Here is an 18,602-nt window from a genome sequence, read left to right as displayed (position 1 = left end):
TTCAGCCTTGATACGGTTAAAGAATATTCAAAGACTAGATTCTGCGGCGCTCTGAAGATATTTTTTGGCTCCAGACACGACTTAACTAATATAATGCCGAAGGCTGACATTTAAAAACATACGTGGCGATGCCCCAGTCACTTTGTAGAATGAACTTGGCGATTCAGCGATATGTGCACGCCTTGTTACACACCCACCCCTACTTGAAAGCCACATATTTCACAAGTACTACATTTATTTTCACTACCACTAAGCTTTTGAATCCAGTTTAATTGAATTCGTTTTTGGAACGGTCCGAACTTTATTTCTTCTGTAATAGCTGTGTAGTGAGATATGTGACGGGCGCTGCAGTCGGTTTCCTCCGCCTGGAACATTTTCGTCAATATCATCACAGAGACTTTTAATAGAATCTGGTAAAATTTGTCGGAAGTGTCACCTTTCTACATCTTGGAATAGAATAGAGATCAATATGTCAGAACGTCTATCTCTGTGACATTGTGGTTCAGTTTTCCTGCGTTTCAGGCTGAATCAATACCCACATGGGGCAAGAAAGCGACATTAACAAACGAGAATTGAACGTAATGCGGATCACTTACAGTGGACCGATGGGTGGTTGTAAAATAGGGAATTGGTTTGAAGTCCGAATCATGGGGAACTGGTGTTATTGTCCGATATGATTTATTAATCAGTTGTCATGTGCAGACGAGAAAGTAGCAATTGCGCTTAATAAGTTTGTGGTTAGTATTGTGGCTGGGCGCCATTCAAACATCAATACCAGGCAACAACTCCTTGAATGTGATTGCAGAGGTTATGATTAATGATAAACTGATTGTACAATACTTTGTCAATCTCCATCAACAAACTTTAATTCAATGTGTGCGTAAGCGCCTATTTATTGGCCCAACTCGCTCAAAGATAATTGATTGTATGTTGTTTTTAGAGATCACATCTATTGATCCTTATCTGAATGGCTGCTACCGAACGCACTTAAAGATTAATGGGGAAATAGAGGAGAGAATGAATTCATGGACTAGTATTTTGTGGGGAGCATTTACACCAGGCGGAGTAATGAGATACGTGTTTAGGTGACTTGTGGTACAGACAGTTTACATGAGCGATTGCTGTTGCCTGGGAACGCTTTTATTTATGACGTCATCGTACTTCCCGTGATCCCGCGAACACCCAGCTGGCTGTTTCCGTTGAAGCCTATCCACTCATTTACCCTCAGAATAGCCATTTGACAATGCAATTGTCTCATTTAGCTTTGTTTTGCATAATTTCGCGTTGTATTATGAACGGAATACTAGCCTGGCTTTTCAGGGGTATGTTGAATACAACTAATATCCTCGGGGAATGCATATCTGTGGATGAAATCATTCCGTTCGTGGAAGGGTTTCACTTTTTGCCTCTTCACATGAATTATGTTTTTCTGGTTTTGTGCGTGATATTTCACTGGTTGCCTTGTCGACAGTGACGTTTTTTGAAAGATCCATGTCAATACTTGTGATATGTTAGTCTTCGATGTAAATATAGATATCGATGGATCTAAACGTGAAATCAGCACGTCCCATGAAGACTTAAACTGTATTTAGCACATAACGGTATTTCAGTCGGAACTGCCTCACCACGTCGAGTATTCTTGGAAAATACCGATTGTTTACGAGTTAGTGGGATGAATTACTCTTCAATTGCACAAAGGAAACCGAGACACACAAGCGTTATTTCTTCACATTATCAAGGAGCTCATTGCAGAGTTATTTTGGGGATTAAACACATTTAGCAGTACATGCTTGTGAAGATCCGGATTGGAATTGATCTTCAACACCCGATGCTTGTCGTAAGGGTCGAATAATGGGATCAAGTGGTCAGGCTCGATATCGTGGTTGGCAAATGTCATCGTATTCCAATAGCATAGACAGATGCTCATGGTGTTAATCACTGGATTATCGTGTTCCCACTCCATTATTAGCAGGTCTCCGTCATATATCTAGAATATAGATCGATTTTAAACAACAAATAAAACAGCACAAAAAGGTATAACAGCTTGTGTGTCTTTCGGCCAGTGCTCACTTTCTACAATCGGACAGCAATATTGTCTGATCAGGTGTTACTCTCGAATACTCTTTGGCACCCAGATATTAAGTGGTCAGTCATAAGTCAGAATGCTATTGGATATTTTGACAAATCATCCTAATCTTGTGTTGGATTCTCTTTTTAATTATCCCCCGCATTTAACTGCAGAGGAAACAGAGTTCCGTCCGTGCGTGCTTACGTTACACCTTGTTCTGAGAACTATGTCTCCTAAGCTATACATGCTAGCTTCATCAAACTTGGTACATATGCCTATCCTGATCCCTAAATTTGCCTTTTGGGGTTTAGACCTAGATATGAACTTTATGTCTGCTGTTTCCATGGAAACGTGGCTGAGGCTGTGATTAAGAGGATGTCATCTTGTCTGAAGCAGATCTACCAAACTATGCAATCGAGCTTCCTCAAGCTTGTTACATGTGTCAAGCATGATCCCTAGATATGCCTTTAGAGGGATAGGCCCAGATATGATTTCTTTTTCTTTTTTTGCGGTTTCTATGGAAACGCGACTAAGGCTGTGACTATGAGGATGTTATCTTGTCCAGAAGAGAACATTATAACCGTTCAAATTGTTTCACCGACTTTGACTCATAGACAGGTCTGACGATGTACTGGTGCCTTTTGGTAGTTTTGCATTTCTTAAGCAGAACTTAAAAACCTTTCAGTACTCTCCTTCCACTTTGTAATATAATCACAGACTTGGTTAGCACATATCATTGTGTCCCATTTGTGTAATACTATACTGATGCTCATGCTGTTTATTACTGGACAAGCAGGTCCAGATACTATTATTTACAGACAGCTGGAATAGTGCTAGGTGTGGCATAAAGCGAAAACAACTCACTGCTATAAACAGACCAAAACATTTGACACAGGCGTAACTAACGGACATAATCATCAAGAATATTAGCCATTGCAGGGGATAATGATGACTTTATCTACTTGTCATCAAGGGTCTGAGAGTCATCCCTAGGGTTAGGGGCGATGAGGCAACCTAGAGGTTAAGGCATCTCCTTGTCGGACATAATCATCAAGAATATTAGCCATTGCAGGGGATAATGATGACTTTATCTACTTGTCATCAAGGGTCTGAGAGTCATCCCTAGGGTTAGGGGCGATGAGGCAACCTAGAGGTTAAGGCATCTCCTAGTGCAGGGTCCGATTCGGCACATGGACACAATGTGTGAAGCCCGTGTCTGGCTCATCTTATCCACAGGTTAATGTTTCTGTGGAATCATATGACCGTCTACACGTGAGCCCTTTATGGATTATCTTTCCACTTTCCATCATAACCAAATACAGTGGAAGTTGTCTAAACCGGCACTCGTCGGGACTGAAGACATAGTCCGGTCTAGACAGAGTGCTGGATTGTAGAGCTGGTGATATATGTACAAGCCACGGGTGGAACTGAGACTTTATGCTGGTATTGACAACGTGCCGGATTGGACAGGTGACGGTTTTGACAGATTCCATCGTAATGTGAGAAATTCGATTATTGTACTGTTTACAGCATGTCGTACCTTTACATATGTAGCCCCTATGCTTGTTAAGGGAGACTTGCGAGTAGGCTTGTCCTGCATCAGACATGGGTTCACAAGAGTCAGTAGAGCACACTTGCTAAGACCATACGGTTAACCCCAAACAGTCGCGTGGATGCGGCCCAACAACAAGGCGTCAAATAGGCAGTGCTTAAGATTAACTCATCTGTTAAGAGTCGTAACAAGTCAACCATTTCTCGGTAGGAGTACGGATGCGCAGATAAGATACCCAGTTCACGTCTTAAAGCTGGTCTTCAAATTGACTTTCAGTCAAGAATCGTCCGCTGACATGAAAACCTGTTGCACCCGATCTTCATTTGTGAGGCGCTATTCGTGTTTTCGGAGGCATTTTAGTCCGTAATCTCTACACGAATAAGAATCCTTACACTAATGGTGCATTAGTGCGCAGTACAGCTGTATTAATAGTGAGTGTACATCCCCCGTATGCGTATGTAGTCAGAGCCGCCCTGTCTAGTGAGGCCATCAGTACTAACAAAGCTAATGACTCATTGGGCGTCCGCAGAAAAAGTCAAGGTAAGTGCTTCATGAATTGATTCATTGTAATCGCGTGGTTATAAGTGAGCGATCGCTTTCCGTTTTTGCTGGAGCGTTACTGAAAGTGTCCCATTATCAATGAACTGTGCCCCAATGTCTTAAGTAAATTCAGTGTTGGTGGGTCGTTGCTCTCGCTTCCATCTAAGTGCATATTTGTTAAATATGCACTTCAAAAGGGGCCTTGATGGCAAAATCTCTTGGTGTCGCAATTGCGCCGTTGTTGGAGGGGCTTCTCTTTACTTTGTGTTTTCGTAAAAAAGAAAGATTTTGTTCATGATATATTGTATGTCACACTATTTGCATTAGCTTACTGTGCAGGATGTAAACTTTCTCATGATGATTTGGGTGGTTGGTTTGTTGTTTAACTCCGCAATATTACGCTATATATCGGCAGTATGTAAATAATCAAGTCTGAACCAGACAATCCAGTGATCACCAGCTTGACTCGATCTACAGAGCTGGGATACGACGTTATGCGTCAGCCTAGTCAGCCAGCCTGACCACCGATCCCTTTTTCGCCTCTTAGGACAAGCACGGCTCGTTCAAAAAGGATGTTCACGGATCTTCACGGAGCTGCGGCAAGGGATGGAGATTTAGGTCATACATGTATGTCATACATGTGGAATTGTATTATACTTGATGTAAACTGGCTCATGACGAGCTTGTCCTCATTGCTGGATGAAACTAAATGTCACGAAAGAAAACAAAAGAAATAGTTCGCGATGAATGCATGATACTTATTTTGGAATTCCACCGTATTGAAACAAGCTTATAATGAGTTCGTTTGTCCTTTACGGTTTAACTAAGACGTTGATTAACGTCCCTGCTCGCCACTAGCATCACGTGACATTCATAATACCGCAGACCATCATCAGCATTTCATAATCCACCGACATCATTCACCAACATCATCACAGTTAGTAGACATGTATGTCTCCTTCTTCCGCGCACCTGTCACCGCATCCTTTGTACATAGCAGTGATAACTGTCCATATACATTCTATTGACATTCTACCACTCGCAGCCTCACGTGAGCTTCCAGCCCTGACGTAATGCTCTGACGTCACACATCCATCAACAAGTGAGGTTTATTACCTCTTCGGCTATTATAGTCTCTGCTTTAATTGCCTTTGATCTCCTAAATACGACCCGTATTGGTTTCCTAGCCTCTAAATCCATGTAAATGGTATGATATGCGATGGTTGCCGACGGTCTCGTCCGGCCCTACAGAGATTCGTGATATTGATTTACTTATACCAACAATCAGTGGTAGCTTTAGACGGCGGCTTGTCCTGTTGCCTTTAATAACATATTGAACTGGATCCCTGCGGTGCTGGTCAGTCGTTAGACCGCCACGTGCTGTGTTGACCCCGTGTTCGGCTTGAAACGATATTAACTTATCAAGACTTTAGATAAACACATATCTATCTCAGAGCTGAATGACAGATCACGTAAACTAGTATGTCCTTACGCTAATGCGCTATAATGTTGAAATTTTTCTTGTTCTTTTAGGGCGTTAGGATAGTCTAGTGCCTACAGTGTCTGCTCATCACGCCGAAAACCCGGGTTCGATTCCTCACATGGGAAGATTTTTGGTGTCCCCCGCCGTGACATTGCTGGAATATGACTAAAAGCGGCGTAAAATCATATTCAATCAATCACGGACGTTGCATAATGTGGTCATGTGGGAAATGGAACCCGACTTATCTCCCCTTGTAGACATGAACTAAAGCAGTTACTCTGACAGTGTCATTCTGAGGTCGATCCAGTGAGTGAGTGAGTGAGTGAGTATGGTTTAACGACGCTTTAAGCATTATTCCAGCAATATCACGACGGGAGACACCAGAAATGGGCTTCACGCATTGTACCCATATGGGGTATAGAACCCAGCTCATCGGTGTGACGAGCGATCGCTTTAACCAATAGGCTGGTAAGCCACCTTAAATCGATACGGTAAATACTCATTTGACAGGACCCCAATAGTACGGAACCTCCGTTTTTCGGACAGTGTTGTTTTAGGTGGTTATCTGTCGACATGAACAATACCTCTTACCATATCCTTTCGCAGAATAACTCAGTGTGGTGGCCTAGTAGTTCCAGGTTCCGCTCGTAACGCAGAAGCCCCAAGTTTGATTACCCACTTGGGTGAAATGTGTATGGCCCATTTCCAATGTCCCCCTCAGTAATTTTACTGGAATATTGCTCAAAGTTGCGTTAAACCATTCTCACGCGCACTTCTTACAAAGCAATATTTGTCAATTCACACATATGTTAGTACGCACGGTTTCCCATTTAACGTTTCCGTTACACTGTAAATATGCTATATGTTCAATGTACGATTGATAGTCAATTTCTGTGTAACTCGTGTGAGCTTATGTGTAATATGTAACGAAGTTTTATTGTTGTTGATGTACCCGTAATACCAGTGCCACATATGTCATTCCAGTCAGATGGTGGCGAGTATTGTTCATGTATCATTCTCAGGGAGATTTTCATTGAACCTCATTATAAGATTACCCCTGCCTGTTTCAGAGCCTCTAGCTGATCATGTCCTCTCAGGATAAACATGGTGAGAACCTTGCTCTCGACTCCCCAGCGGCATCTAGCAAGCAACTTATTTGTCGACGAAAGTCCGGGATGCGCCTGGAGTTGCTTGAACCCGACGACGATGATGACATGCTGGAAGAAGGCTCCACTGCCTCCCGGCGACCGTCGACCTGCTCCTTGTCAAGGTGACGTAGGCTTGGTCGTATAGAAACCTGAAGTAGTGTCAGATGGGGGATGCTTCATTAAAGTATCACAGCAAAACGCAGCTCTCAGGCCTTTCGACGTTTGTCTCCTCAAACCGCTGAAATGTATCACCACCTCACCGTGACACCTTTTGGCAAGACAAGAAAATTGTATGCCAGAATTTGCATATCGTTGTGTTTTTCTGACATTTGTTCAGATTATGACCTTTAGAATATGTTTTGTTCTATGCAATTATGCTTTTGTCCCCCGTTGGACTGACTAAAATCTGTCATTATTCATTTTCGTTAGTTTCTACACTTGTCATTGGATGTAGCAGGTTGACACCATCCACCAATCTGACTCCACCTTTTTCTATCCCTACAGATTTCGGTCATGTCCGCAGCTCGCAGCGGTAGCCCAGGATCAGGTGTCCCCCGGGATGGATGTCGTCAGTCTTGATGACGATGCTGCAGCTACAACATCTCCTACCATGCGACAACGTCTCCATATTGAGGACATCGACAGACGCTCAACCACACCAACTCCGCCATCCACACCCGGAAGTAGGAGGAGCCATTTGTCACTGAAAGAAAGTTCTAACCGCGTTTCCGGTTTGTCGCCTACATCAACACCAAAGCTATCCCGGCGTTCCAAGCGTGACTTTAAGCACGTAGGCCGGACTTCTTCTGGAGACAGCGCTACTCAGGACCACATGTCATTTTCTTCCACGGGAGTACAGATATCTCTCAGAGATGAAAATGTCTTGAGGTCGGACGACTTTAGCGATAGATTTTCCAAACCACAATCAGACATGTTTGAAGGTCCTCCGGAGATTAATGTTGAGGACAGGTTAAGCGATGTCGAGGATAGTGAACGCCCTTCCTCCGCGCAACATCGCTACCACCACCATCATTCCCATCATGCCGTCAGCGACGACAGCCACGACAAGTGTCAACGCTGGCTTCAGAGCCTTAAGATCACCCGAGCGGACAGAATCAAATCTCGAAGCCACATCCAACTGCCACCTATATGACCGTGGGGCGTAGGGAGCAGGTTACCAAATTTCATATCTCTTCCTATAGTGGAAACATGTTGGATTTGTACTGAGAAAGAAGAGTATAGATGCTGTTGTGAAAGGATTATCTTTCAATCTGTGATACCTCCGAGGATGCAGTTATGATACAGCTGAGATGCAGTGAATGTGATTATCGTCATTACCATCATGGTGCCAGCAGCACCGTAGATGTAGTAGTACAGTTGTTGCTGTGATATCACAGATGTAGCGTCAACGGTGATTATTTCTGTAAGGCATTTATATATCGGTAAGAATGTGTCACCATGGAAACAAATGTTTGGTTGTCAAATGGAAACACATGTTTGGTTGTCAAATGTGTATAGTCTATTAATCCGAACCTGTGTAAGAGCAGGGATACATATTCATGTAGTACGGTGTACGACTCAAAGGAAACCGTCAGCCTTGTTAAAAAACGTGACCGGAATATTTACTTCCATCTTCGTGAATCATGGGATGGTTATTCAGTGTTCAGTTTTTCTAAAGATGGAAAGATGTGTGTTTATTGGCTTGATACGCCCATCTTGCTCAATCACGTTTATTTGTGGAGGTTGGAGTGTACGCTAGTGCACGTGGTGCCATGGACGTTGTGGACGCCGTCTAAAATGAAATCAATCCACAGTGTCGACCATCTTCCCGAACAACATCCTTGAATGTCTTGAAACATTATGGACTCATTTCACACTTTCCCCCGCAGAGCAAATATAAATGATTTCTACAAAACATCTCTTTGAATATAACATTGTTAAACACGACTAGTTTCCCGTTTCACAGTTGAAGTTGCTGCTCTGATATATGCATTACATCCACTTTTATTGTTGTAAGATTCTCCCGTAACCATGACAATCAGTGTTTTGTCGACAGTACTTAGTGACGCTTTGTAAATATTGTTGAAATTTGTTGGATTTGTATAATTTCATGTATTTGTTTAACCAAATCTACTGGCTTTCAGGAAAAAAGCTGTTTTACATGGAAGATTTTCAGAAACCCGTTTCACGCTTTAATGAAAATTTGTCGGTGGCAATAACAACAGGTCTGTGTCCACAGAAGAAAACATGTCATGGGGACTTAATGGCTGCTTGGTAAAGTCGTTCCGTAGTTGTGCAAGGATCCTGTTTAGGATGGTTTGAACCTTTTTTCTGCACTAGGGGCTTCCCACGGTGATAGAGGTGTATCTCGAATATTCATGGTACTCGAATATTGTGCCTGTGGCTTCAGTCCTAAATCTCTAATTCACTCAAGACTGCATTTCCTTGTTTTGCTAGCGAACCTATATTTATGATCTGTGAATGATATTGTGAATCAAATAATGTCCTCACCGTTTGCAAATCATGGTATAGCAGCATCAGTCTTCAGAATAACATGTCATTCCATCATATAAGTGAGAACATGCAATGGCTCTATAATGCATGATCGCCTTTGATCACGGTAGGCAGCGAATGTGGTTATTTTCGACCTTAGCAAGGGGACATCTTTATCGGAAATCTCGTGTTTTCTGAAAAGTGAGCGTGCTAGAGGTACAATGAAGAGATGAAAGTCAATTAGTAAGCCTAAGATTAAGAGCTAGTGCGCAGTGACGTCTTTGTGAACTATTTTTCATACCCGCGCGTCTGGATCTATATATTTACATACCTTCAGGTGCATGTATTGGCAAATGAGGATAAGTGGGACCGGCGCGGAGAACGAGTTCACGAGAAGTAGGCAGTGCACGACAATGAGCAAACCCATTTGGTTTGTGCAGGAAGAGCAGATGTAGGCTAGTGCATGGCGATGGAACTGATATCCGCGCGTGAGTGTAGACGACTTGCTCATAAGACTCTCGAGTGTTCGGTGTAATAAGTCGGTGGTAATGTTCGAACTACACTTGATCACGGACAACCTGGGACTCCTTCGCTCACAAAGGCAAGCGGCAGTGGGCGGCGCTGATACATGCTGATAAGGGTCAATTGCCAGGTCGGTGCTCAACTTATCCTTGTTTGCCATTAGGTATCATCAACCAGTGAAGACATGGATGAGAATGTATCTTCCGCAACAATTGCAACATTTTGGATTCACAGGCTCGTGTGGTCTCGCTCTGTGACTTGGTTGATGCGCATCATTGTATTTTTTGTTACACATTATGTCAATCACAGGATTGCCCTGTCCAGATTCGATTACAGACCGTCTTTATATTGTAGAGTGTATCATTAAACAACAAACAATCTCTAGTAAAAAAACCCCAAATATATAGTTAAACAACAAACAAATCTATCAATAAACCCACGGTGAAAACCTAAATGGCGGGACCAGGTCTTCCTACATGAACAACCGTGAACGCATTAATTCTATGATGTAATATTTTGCTCTTAACCACCATTTCAAATTTGCATCCAACTTTCTGAAACCAAACTTTGATGGATGGCATACCTTGCAAAAATGATTTGCAAAGAATACAGGCCTATAAACTACCCTTAGCATAGGTATAATAACGTATTATAGTGATTGAATGATGTTGAATGATGTTTAATGAAGTAGTCACCAATATTCTGGCGGTATAGTCGAGAAAGACAAAATGTTTCATTTACATGAACACAATTCTTCCTCAAAACAAATAATCAGAATGTTGTGGCCTTATGCTTGTAAGTGGAAAATGTCCCCTACATTGTCAGTTACCTAGTGATATATTCCACCGGAGGTGTACATGTACAGTGTGTGCACTAGTTCACACAACTATTATCTGTTATTGAAAGTACTGAGTCCTTGACGCATGTTGTAAGTTAATGCAATATATTCACGTTTTGTGAATAAATATGTATGAAAACACCCTGTGTTCCCATATTATTTGAAACACCGTCCCACTTAATGAACTGGAAGCGTTGTATGAAGCTGGAACCCTTAAAAGTGTAAGATACAGCGGCGGAGACTGATCTCCATGATGTTTATCATTGGACTGTCTATTGCAGATTCGAATATCTACGCACCGCCACCATGCAACTGTAGCATTGTTGATTGAGGCGCTTAACAGCTAACAGAACAAGCAAATATTGTGAATACCTTCAGTCTCTGTCTGGTATTGGATTGGTTAATCCGTTTTAAAAATCTTGCAGTACTGCCACCTTATTTTACAATAAATTACGAAATCAATATACAAAAAGAATTAGTCAAGAAAGTATACACCTTGTACATACAACTGTGTTTCTTCATAGATTAATTTCCAACGTTAGATGAGGGAATTTCAGCGTTGGAGAGATTGTATACGATGACACCTACCGTTGTAGACACACCGTCAACATCGCAAACACACCGCTGATGTTGTCTACACCCTGACATCAAACAATAGGTGTATTACTCCCACTGGGTGAAAAGAGACAGAACGCTTCTTCGTGACTATATACCATCTATCTGTCAATTGTTAACTGATGAGTTCTCAGGAAACGATAGGATGAAAGTGTGGGCCGCCAACAGAAGTAATGGCAAATCAGATGGTTTAATGATGACAGGTTGTAACATCCCGGAACATCACTTTCATCTCAAAAGCAATGACGAGTCAATGCAGTCGAAACGTGCTGGGTTTCCAAATCTGAAATCAAAGAATTAATTTTATAGCCAAAATATGTTGGGTTGTTTAAACCAGAAAGCAAAGAACAGTTATTATAACCAAACGTGTTGGGTTTCCCAAACCAGACACTAAAGTTAAATCAAAGGATTCGAAATGTGTTGGGTTTCCCAAACCAGAAACTAAAGTTAAATCAAAGGATTCGAAATGTGTTGGCTTTCTCAAACCTGAAAGCAAAGAACAGTTATTATAGCCAAACGTGTTGAGTTTCCCAAAGCAGAAATTTAAGTTAAATCGAAGGATTCGAAATGTGTTGGCTTTCCCAAACCAGAAACCAAAAAAGAATCAAAGGAATCGAATCGTGGGTTTCCCAAATCAGAAAGTAAAGAGAGAATCGCGAGGTTATCAAACAGTCGCCTGCCTTCCAAATTAAACATCAAGGTTTATCGTAATGTTCACAACAAAAGGAACAAGACTCCATTTCAAAACCAGTAATGTTGTAATGGATGCTGTGCTGGAATGTAGATACGAGCTTCTACCCTGCACACCTCTTTCGCCAGATTTGTCTGTAAAAGAATTATTATTGTTTCCTATAATATACTATGGCGTGAACTAAAGAACACAGCATAAGTGGGGTATAACCAAGCTACAGACTGGGCTTTCTATCTATATGCGTGTGTGTGACACATATATGTGCGCGGGATGGCTTGTCATTAAAGTCATGACATACTAAAGACAGATAATCAGTCTTACAACACGTCTGAAATAGAAACACAGATGTCCTTCACCTTGCCATGGATTCAACGTGTATAAAAGTAGTCAGACATGGGAATGACGATCGTAATTACAATCCGCGTCATATCTGATGCATGTTCGTCAGCATCCCGCACGTGGTCCGTGGTCTCAGTCGCAGCATGTATCTCTATCCCTCCCAGCTTATATTGGTCCGCACTATTTCTAATACAGCAGGCTCGTGTATGATGACCTATCACTATGGTGACCTCTCACGATTTTCGCGTTCATGTGAGTAAGTGAGTTTCGTTTTACGCCGCTTTTGACAATATACCAGCAATATCACGACTTGGTTCACTAGAAATGAGCTTCACATATTGTACCCACGTGGGGACTCAAACCCGGGTCTTCGGCTTGACGAGCGAACGCTTTAACCGCCAGGCTACCCCACGATCATTGCGTTTATGTAGATGCAAACTGAACATTTGAAAGGAAAAAGCGTGTCTTGGCGTTATACTAACGCAAACATACCTGTCAAACTCTCAGGTTACAAGTAAAACGATAGTCTAAATTGTTGGTGTCAGAGAGTATTTAACAGACTAAGTAACGAACAAGTACAGTGAATGTGGGCAGGATATGAACCATACAAATGTTTGGTGGATAAGATAACGTTGTATATTAAATATAGAACATTAAAATATACATAAATGTTGTTTCATAGAAAAATAATCGTGATATCTTAGTTATAAAAACACGTGGATATCTGAATAACAATTAAGCAAAATCTTGTCTTGATATTCTCAGCTTCAAGTTCCCTTCAATGACCACTGTTGGCGTGTTTGCTGCAGCTGTTCTCCCACTCTAAACCATAACACCCGCACCTTTAAAATTGTCACCTTTTACAACACGTGAACTGCCGTCCGCCCAGTGACGAAAAGAACGTGACTCATTGGTAAAAACAACTTATCTCCAGTCAAGTGCTCACCAAGTGGTGTCTGGTCCACTGGAGACGTCCACGTCTATGATCTGACATCAGAATTGGCCGTCGTTCTGAACGTCTTTCGCAGTTACCGCAAACGTATAGACATCGTTGAACTTTACTCTGATCTCAGTATTGACTGTAATAGTTGTTGGCTGGAACCTGGTATGGAGGTTCGAATCCATCGGTCTTGACATGAGATCGTTACTGGTGGGCGGCCACTACAGGGTAGGTCAGAAAGTGGTTGTGTTGTTGAGGTGTCAAATGGTGATGCCACAGACGTTGAATCGACGATCACGGCTATGATGTCACGTACCGGACGGACGTGTACCTAAAGCGTACCATGTGTCATTTCCCTTGTCACATTTAGCAAAGTCGTCCTAGAAAAAAGCTCACATTTAGGAAAAAATGTCCAACAAAGGAGTTAAAGGTCTATATGGGAAGGTCAAAATCCTAGGCATGGCACATAGGGACTATAAGCAATCGCACGTTGGACATATGGGGAATAGAAGCAATCCCACGTATGAGACATAGGACATATATACAATCCTACATAGGTGATATAGGAATTATAAACAATCCTATGTGTGAGATATGGAAACATAAACAATCCAACATATGAGATATAAGAAATATAAACAACCGTACGCATGAGCCATACTATGCACTATACATATGCATTATCCTATAAAGGGGAAAGAAGAAATATAAACATCCCTATGTGTGAGATAAACGTCCTACGTTGAAGCAAAGTTTCATACGGAGAAGAAAAATACATCGTTCATGTGGAACTTTGACTCATCTCTACATTAGAAACCTTTTACTACCATAATGATATGGTTTTAGAATAACATTCGTCCCTGCAATAAAAACGTCTACGAGAATATTTACATTTGCACGAACGTGAATAGACTGATTTATAAATACTACGAAAATCAATGGATTCAAGATACATCCCTTAAGGCTATCAACGAAACTATTCAACATGATTTCCGATGTTCAAACACAGTCTGAGTGGCAAATACATCCGTATAAAGAACATCAAACGTTGCCTCAAACTGTATGATTTGCTAGAATTTGAAAGTGAATGAAACATTCGAACACAATCAAAGCTTTTACAATAGAAATATGTATTCCAATTTATCTAAATTGTTTGACAAATAAATCTTAAAGCCTTTATAGAAACTGTTTGGAAAAGACAGCCAGCTAGTGCTTCACATATTACCGGTTTTACCAGTTCACTTAATCTATTTACATAATGATGAAACGCGCTAAAACTGATATAGACAGTAAGATATATCCCCATCTTAATTCATCATCTATACAATGTACACATTATACTGTTACCCAAGTTACTGTTACCCTGTCCAAACTCAAATTCCCATGACCAAGTTAGATATTTTGTGGATTGCAGCTTCTTTATTCTTTCCCACACAATTCTGAATGGTCACTTCTCATGTTCATAAAAATATCGATCACATATCTAATCTTTAGCTTTATTTAAATAGTGTGTAGGTAACATGATTTATTGATTACATAGTTCACTGTAAAACTATATCAGCGTCAGAGAACAATGGGTTTCGATTATCAGTGGAAACATGAATCCACTTGGATGATTGTCAACAAACACAAGTACGGTGGTATTATATAAAATTTTATTTCAGGAGATCAGTGACAATACTAGCTGGTCAGTTCTGCATAGTTTAACAAATACAAAATGTACTTCATATTATCGTGGCTAATACTTCAACGTTTGTCTGTGCAAAGATAATGTGTCGTTTTAGTAGGTGTGTGGATGTTAAATGGTAACATTGGCTTTATATGGTCGTGGTTATAAGTCAAAGTGTGTTAATCCAACCCATATGTTCTGTTGTTGGAGTAGGTGTGCGGATGGTAAATGGTAACATTGGCTTTATATGGTCGTGGTTATATGTCAAAGTGTGTTAATCCAGCCCATATGTTCTGTTGTTGGAGTAGGTGTGCGGATGGTAAATGGTAATATTGGCCTTATATGGTCGTGGTTATATGTCAACGTTTGTTAATCCAACCAAGATGTTCTGTTGTTGGAGTAGATGCGTGGACGTTAAATGTGTACTGTTATTCCTACCAGTGGGCAGACAAGTGGGCGATCTCTGGTACAGTTGTAGATTATAAGGTGTTGATTCAGATGAGACACATCAAAGTCGTGAAGTCTTTACCTGGAAACACCTAGTATTCAAGCACAGATCGGCTATAAACTATGTGTATATTCCGGGGGTGGGTGGGGTGGGATGGGGGTGTGTTTGTACTTCCTAATCTAAGGTAAAAGGGATTTTCAAAGAGTTCTTTCCACAAATATGTATCGACGTGTATATACTCGTTTTCATACCAGATCAAAACATGAGACTCTACGGTAAAAGTAAGAATAGCTATTTGCATCATTTGGTTACTGAAGCTACAAAAACAGTTTCCATATTTTGTTCTGTGGCCTTGCGTGCCGTGTTGGTCAAACACCATACAAACAAAAGTAGCATGACATTCTCAGTACAGTGGGATAGCCTAGTGGTTAAAGCGTCCGCTCGTCACGCCAGAGTCCCGGGTTCGATTCCCAATATGGGTACAATGTGAGAGCCGATTTCTTGAGTCCATCACCTTGATTTTGCAGGCATATTGCTAAAAATGGATATTTGGCAGTTCTTGAACGACATCAAATCACCGATAAACCTGAACTTTAGGTTACCTTTCTTGGCTAATATTCCGCGTGTAAAATGTTCAGATACACTTCTGTGTGACTATCTGACTACATGTGATAGATCCATACAGCATTGCTTGAGCCTCAATCAGACACATGTTGAATGTTGCAGATTCTGGTGCAAACTGACACACATTTTTCGATTTTTGACGTTTTTTTTCTGTGCAACAGAGAAAACGAACACCATCGTTTCCCTGTTGTGCGTAAACCGGTTTCTGACCTGAAGGTCAGCAGTTGGAAAATGACCCCATGCAAAAACTGAGGAAAAGTGACATTTGCAGCTAGTGGACAATTCCTCGTCCTATGATGTCCCTACCACTTGGCTTGTGACCTCCAACATAGCCCATGCGCATGCATGCGTGTGAGCGTGCGAGCGTGCGAGCGTGCATGCGTGCGTGCGTGCGTGCGTGCGTGCGTGTGCATTTAAAGATAAGTATTCACAGACCGTCCCATATGTCTGATGACCCAGTGTGTCTCGTTGCAGACACAGATTAACGATAGGTTAAGAGGAATTAGGGTCACAATCACATTATAGAGACACATCACTACAATGGATAATGGTTGTGGCAGGTCGGAGTTCAACCATGCACCAGTCGTTGACGTATGCCCTGAGGATTATGTAAAACAAGCATCCTTATTGTTAGGTTACCTTGTATTGCTATCGTACAGGGTTATCTATGAACATAGTAAGAAACTAACGGAAAGTAATATCCTCCTTGAATAATAAACAGGCTACAAGACATTAAGCTAACACTAAAAGGAAGACAGACAAACCAGTTCCGTATGTTTTTCGTGCTCGCGTAAGCGTGATACAAGAGGAACTCTCTTCACACATAAAACCAAAACGTCTGGTATATATGGACTGCCTGGCGAATACACTAGTGGTGAAATACAGTAAGAAGCATACTTCAGTCTGGCTCTCATCTGTGCAGAAATGACTTCATACACGAAGACATTGTGTGCCATATCTAGAGTAATGCAACGTGCTGTTACATACAACAGGCGTGCTTGGTGTCACATTTCAGGATAGCTTTATTTCTAATCTACTTTAGCTGAGCATGTTCCTAACCTGTAACACTGTTTCTTATGTGAGATTTTAGGGAAAGTTTTATTCCCAGTCTACTTTAGGTTGGAGCATTGTTTTTTCCTTGAATATTAGAAAAGGTTACAGTACCATTGAAAAGCGACAAAACCATTTCCGCAGTTATCTGAAATCCCTACTAAAAGCAACAAAGGTGTTAGTCTAGATGCCTCCTAAAGATCTTGGTCGTGCCATCGTGTTGAGAATGTGTGAACGATTGCTATTTCTGTCTGAGACAGAGGTCTGTTTAAGATGCCTGCTTAATTCATACGAGCATTTTAAAAGATTCAGTAGTCAATCTCAAAGGATGAAAATGAAGTTATTGTCGAGAAGGAATCTGACAACACTACCACAAGGTCCATCGTGCTCGCGTAAGCGTGACACAAGAGAAGATAATCTCTTCACACATAAAACCACAGTTCTGGTGTAGATAACCTGCTTGGCGAATATAGTTGTCATGAAATACAAGAAGTAAACCCCTGTCTGGCTCTCGTCTGTGGTGAAATGACTTCTTTCACGGGTACATACTGGCCCAATCGAGGTTTTGTACTACAGACTGTGACATACAACAGATGTGCTTGGTGTCACATTTCAGGATAGTGTTATATGTTAGTTAGGCATATCCTGAAACTGTTACACAAATTCTTCTGTGAGCTTTTAGGAAGCGTTTCTTTTTTCAGAATAAAAGCACCTTTCGGGGGATACTTATTCCCAATCTACTTTTAGTTCAACACCTTCAAACACAAGTTTTTCCTTGATTTTTAGAAGAGGTTTCAGTTGTATTTAAAAGCGACAAACCATTTCCGCAGTTATCTGAAATCTCTTCTAAAAGGAACAAAGGTGTCAGTTCCATTGTGTCTAGATGCCTCCTAACACCTTGGTCGTGTCATGGTGTTGGGAATGCGTGAATGATTACTTTTTCCATCCGAGACAGAGGTCTGTTTGAGATTCCTGCTTACTTTATACGCGTACTTTACAAGTAGACAATCCCCAAGGATGAAATTGAAGTTATTGTCGAGAAGGAATCTGACAACACTACCAAAAGGTTCATCGATTGGATTGTGATTTTGTTATCATTTGGAATAAATTGAACGAATTGAAACCTCCTAGGCCATCATCTTCCAAGTACGTCTAATTGGATGATCTTTATTGGATAACGATTGATTCAACTGACCATCGACTCTAAACCGGAAACGTAATTCAAGACTCTCAACATGTCATCATAATTACGATGTCAATCTGCATGTGGTCTTAGAACCGTTCACCTCTTCAATTTATACGTGGTGGTTCAGGTTAACTGTACAGCTGAGACTACTGAAATGAAAAGTATACTTTTGAGGTGTCATTATTCTAGGAGTGCTGTGTCTATAGTGGTTACGGTTGGCCCGTATATATTAGTCTACAGATTCCGCCCACAGCATAGATGTGAGATCGCATAGTCCAGACAACTCAAGTTTTTTGTCCGCCGATCGATTTCACATGATCAATACAGAACTTACCATCATGGGAAGTAATCACCATGACGTCATGGTCAGGTCAAGCTGACCCTGGACATTAGGTG

At 41.3% G+C, this 18,602-nt stretch overlaps 1 protein-coding gene across 3 annotated transcripts in view; it reads left to right on the top strand.

Moving 5' to 3' along the window:
* The window catches only part of LOC137266430 (uncharacterized), a 46,793-nt gene extending 36,594 nt beyond the window's left edge, over window positions 1–10,199 (top strand). For all 3 annotated transcript variants that reach the window (XM_067801923.1, XM_067801925.1, XM_067801924.1), the window contains exons 2-3: window positions 6,714–6,913; window positions 7,296–10,199. In XM_067801923.1, coding sequence (XP_067658024.1) covers window positions 6,729–6,913; window positions 7,296–7,944 — 834 coding nt within the window. In that variant the 5' untranslated portion in view covers window positions 6,714–6,728 and the 3' untranslated portion in view covers window positions 7,945–10,199. The remainder of the gene's footprint in view (window positions 1–6,713; window positions 6,914–7,295) is intronic.
* Window positions 10,200–18,602: the final 8,403 nt, after the last annotated feature.

Source organism: Haliotis asinina, chromosome 15 (genome assembly GCF_037392515.1).
Source record: "Haliotis asinina isolate JCU_RB_2024 chromosome 15, JCU_Hal_asi_v2, whole genome shotgun sequence".
NCBI lineage: Eukaryota > Metazoa > Mollusca > Gastropoda > Lepetellida > Haliotidae > Haliotis > Haliotis asinina.
Note: the sequence above shows the minus strand (reverse complement) of the source record. Positions and strands in the feature narration are given on the sequence as shown.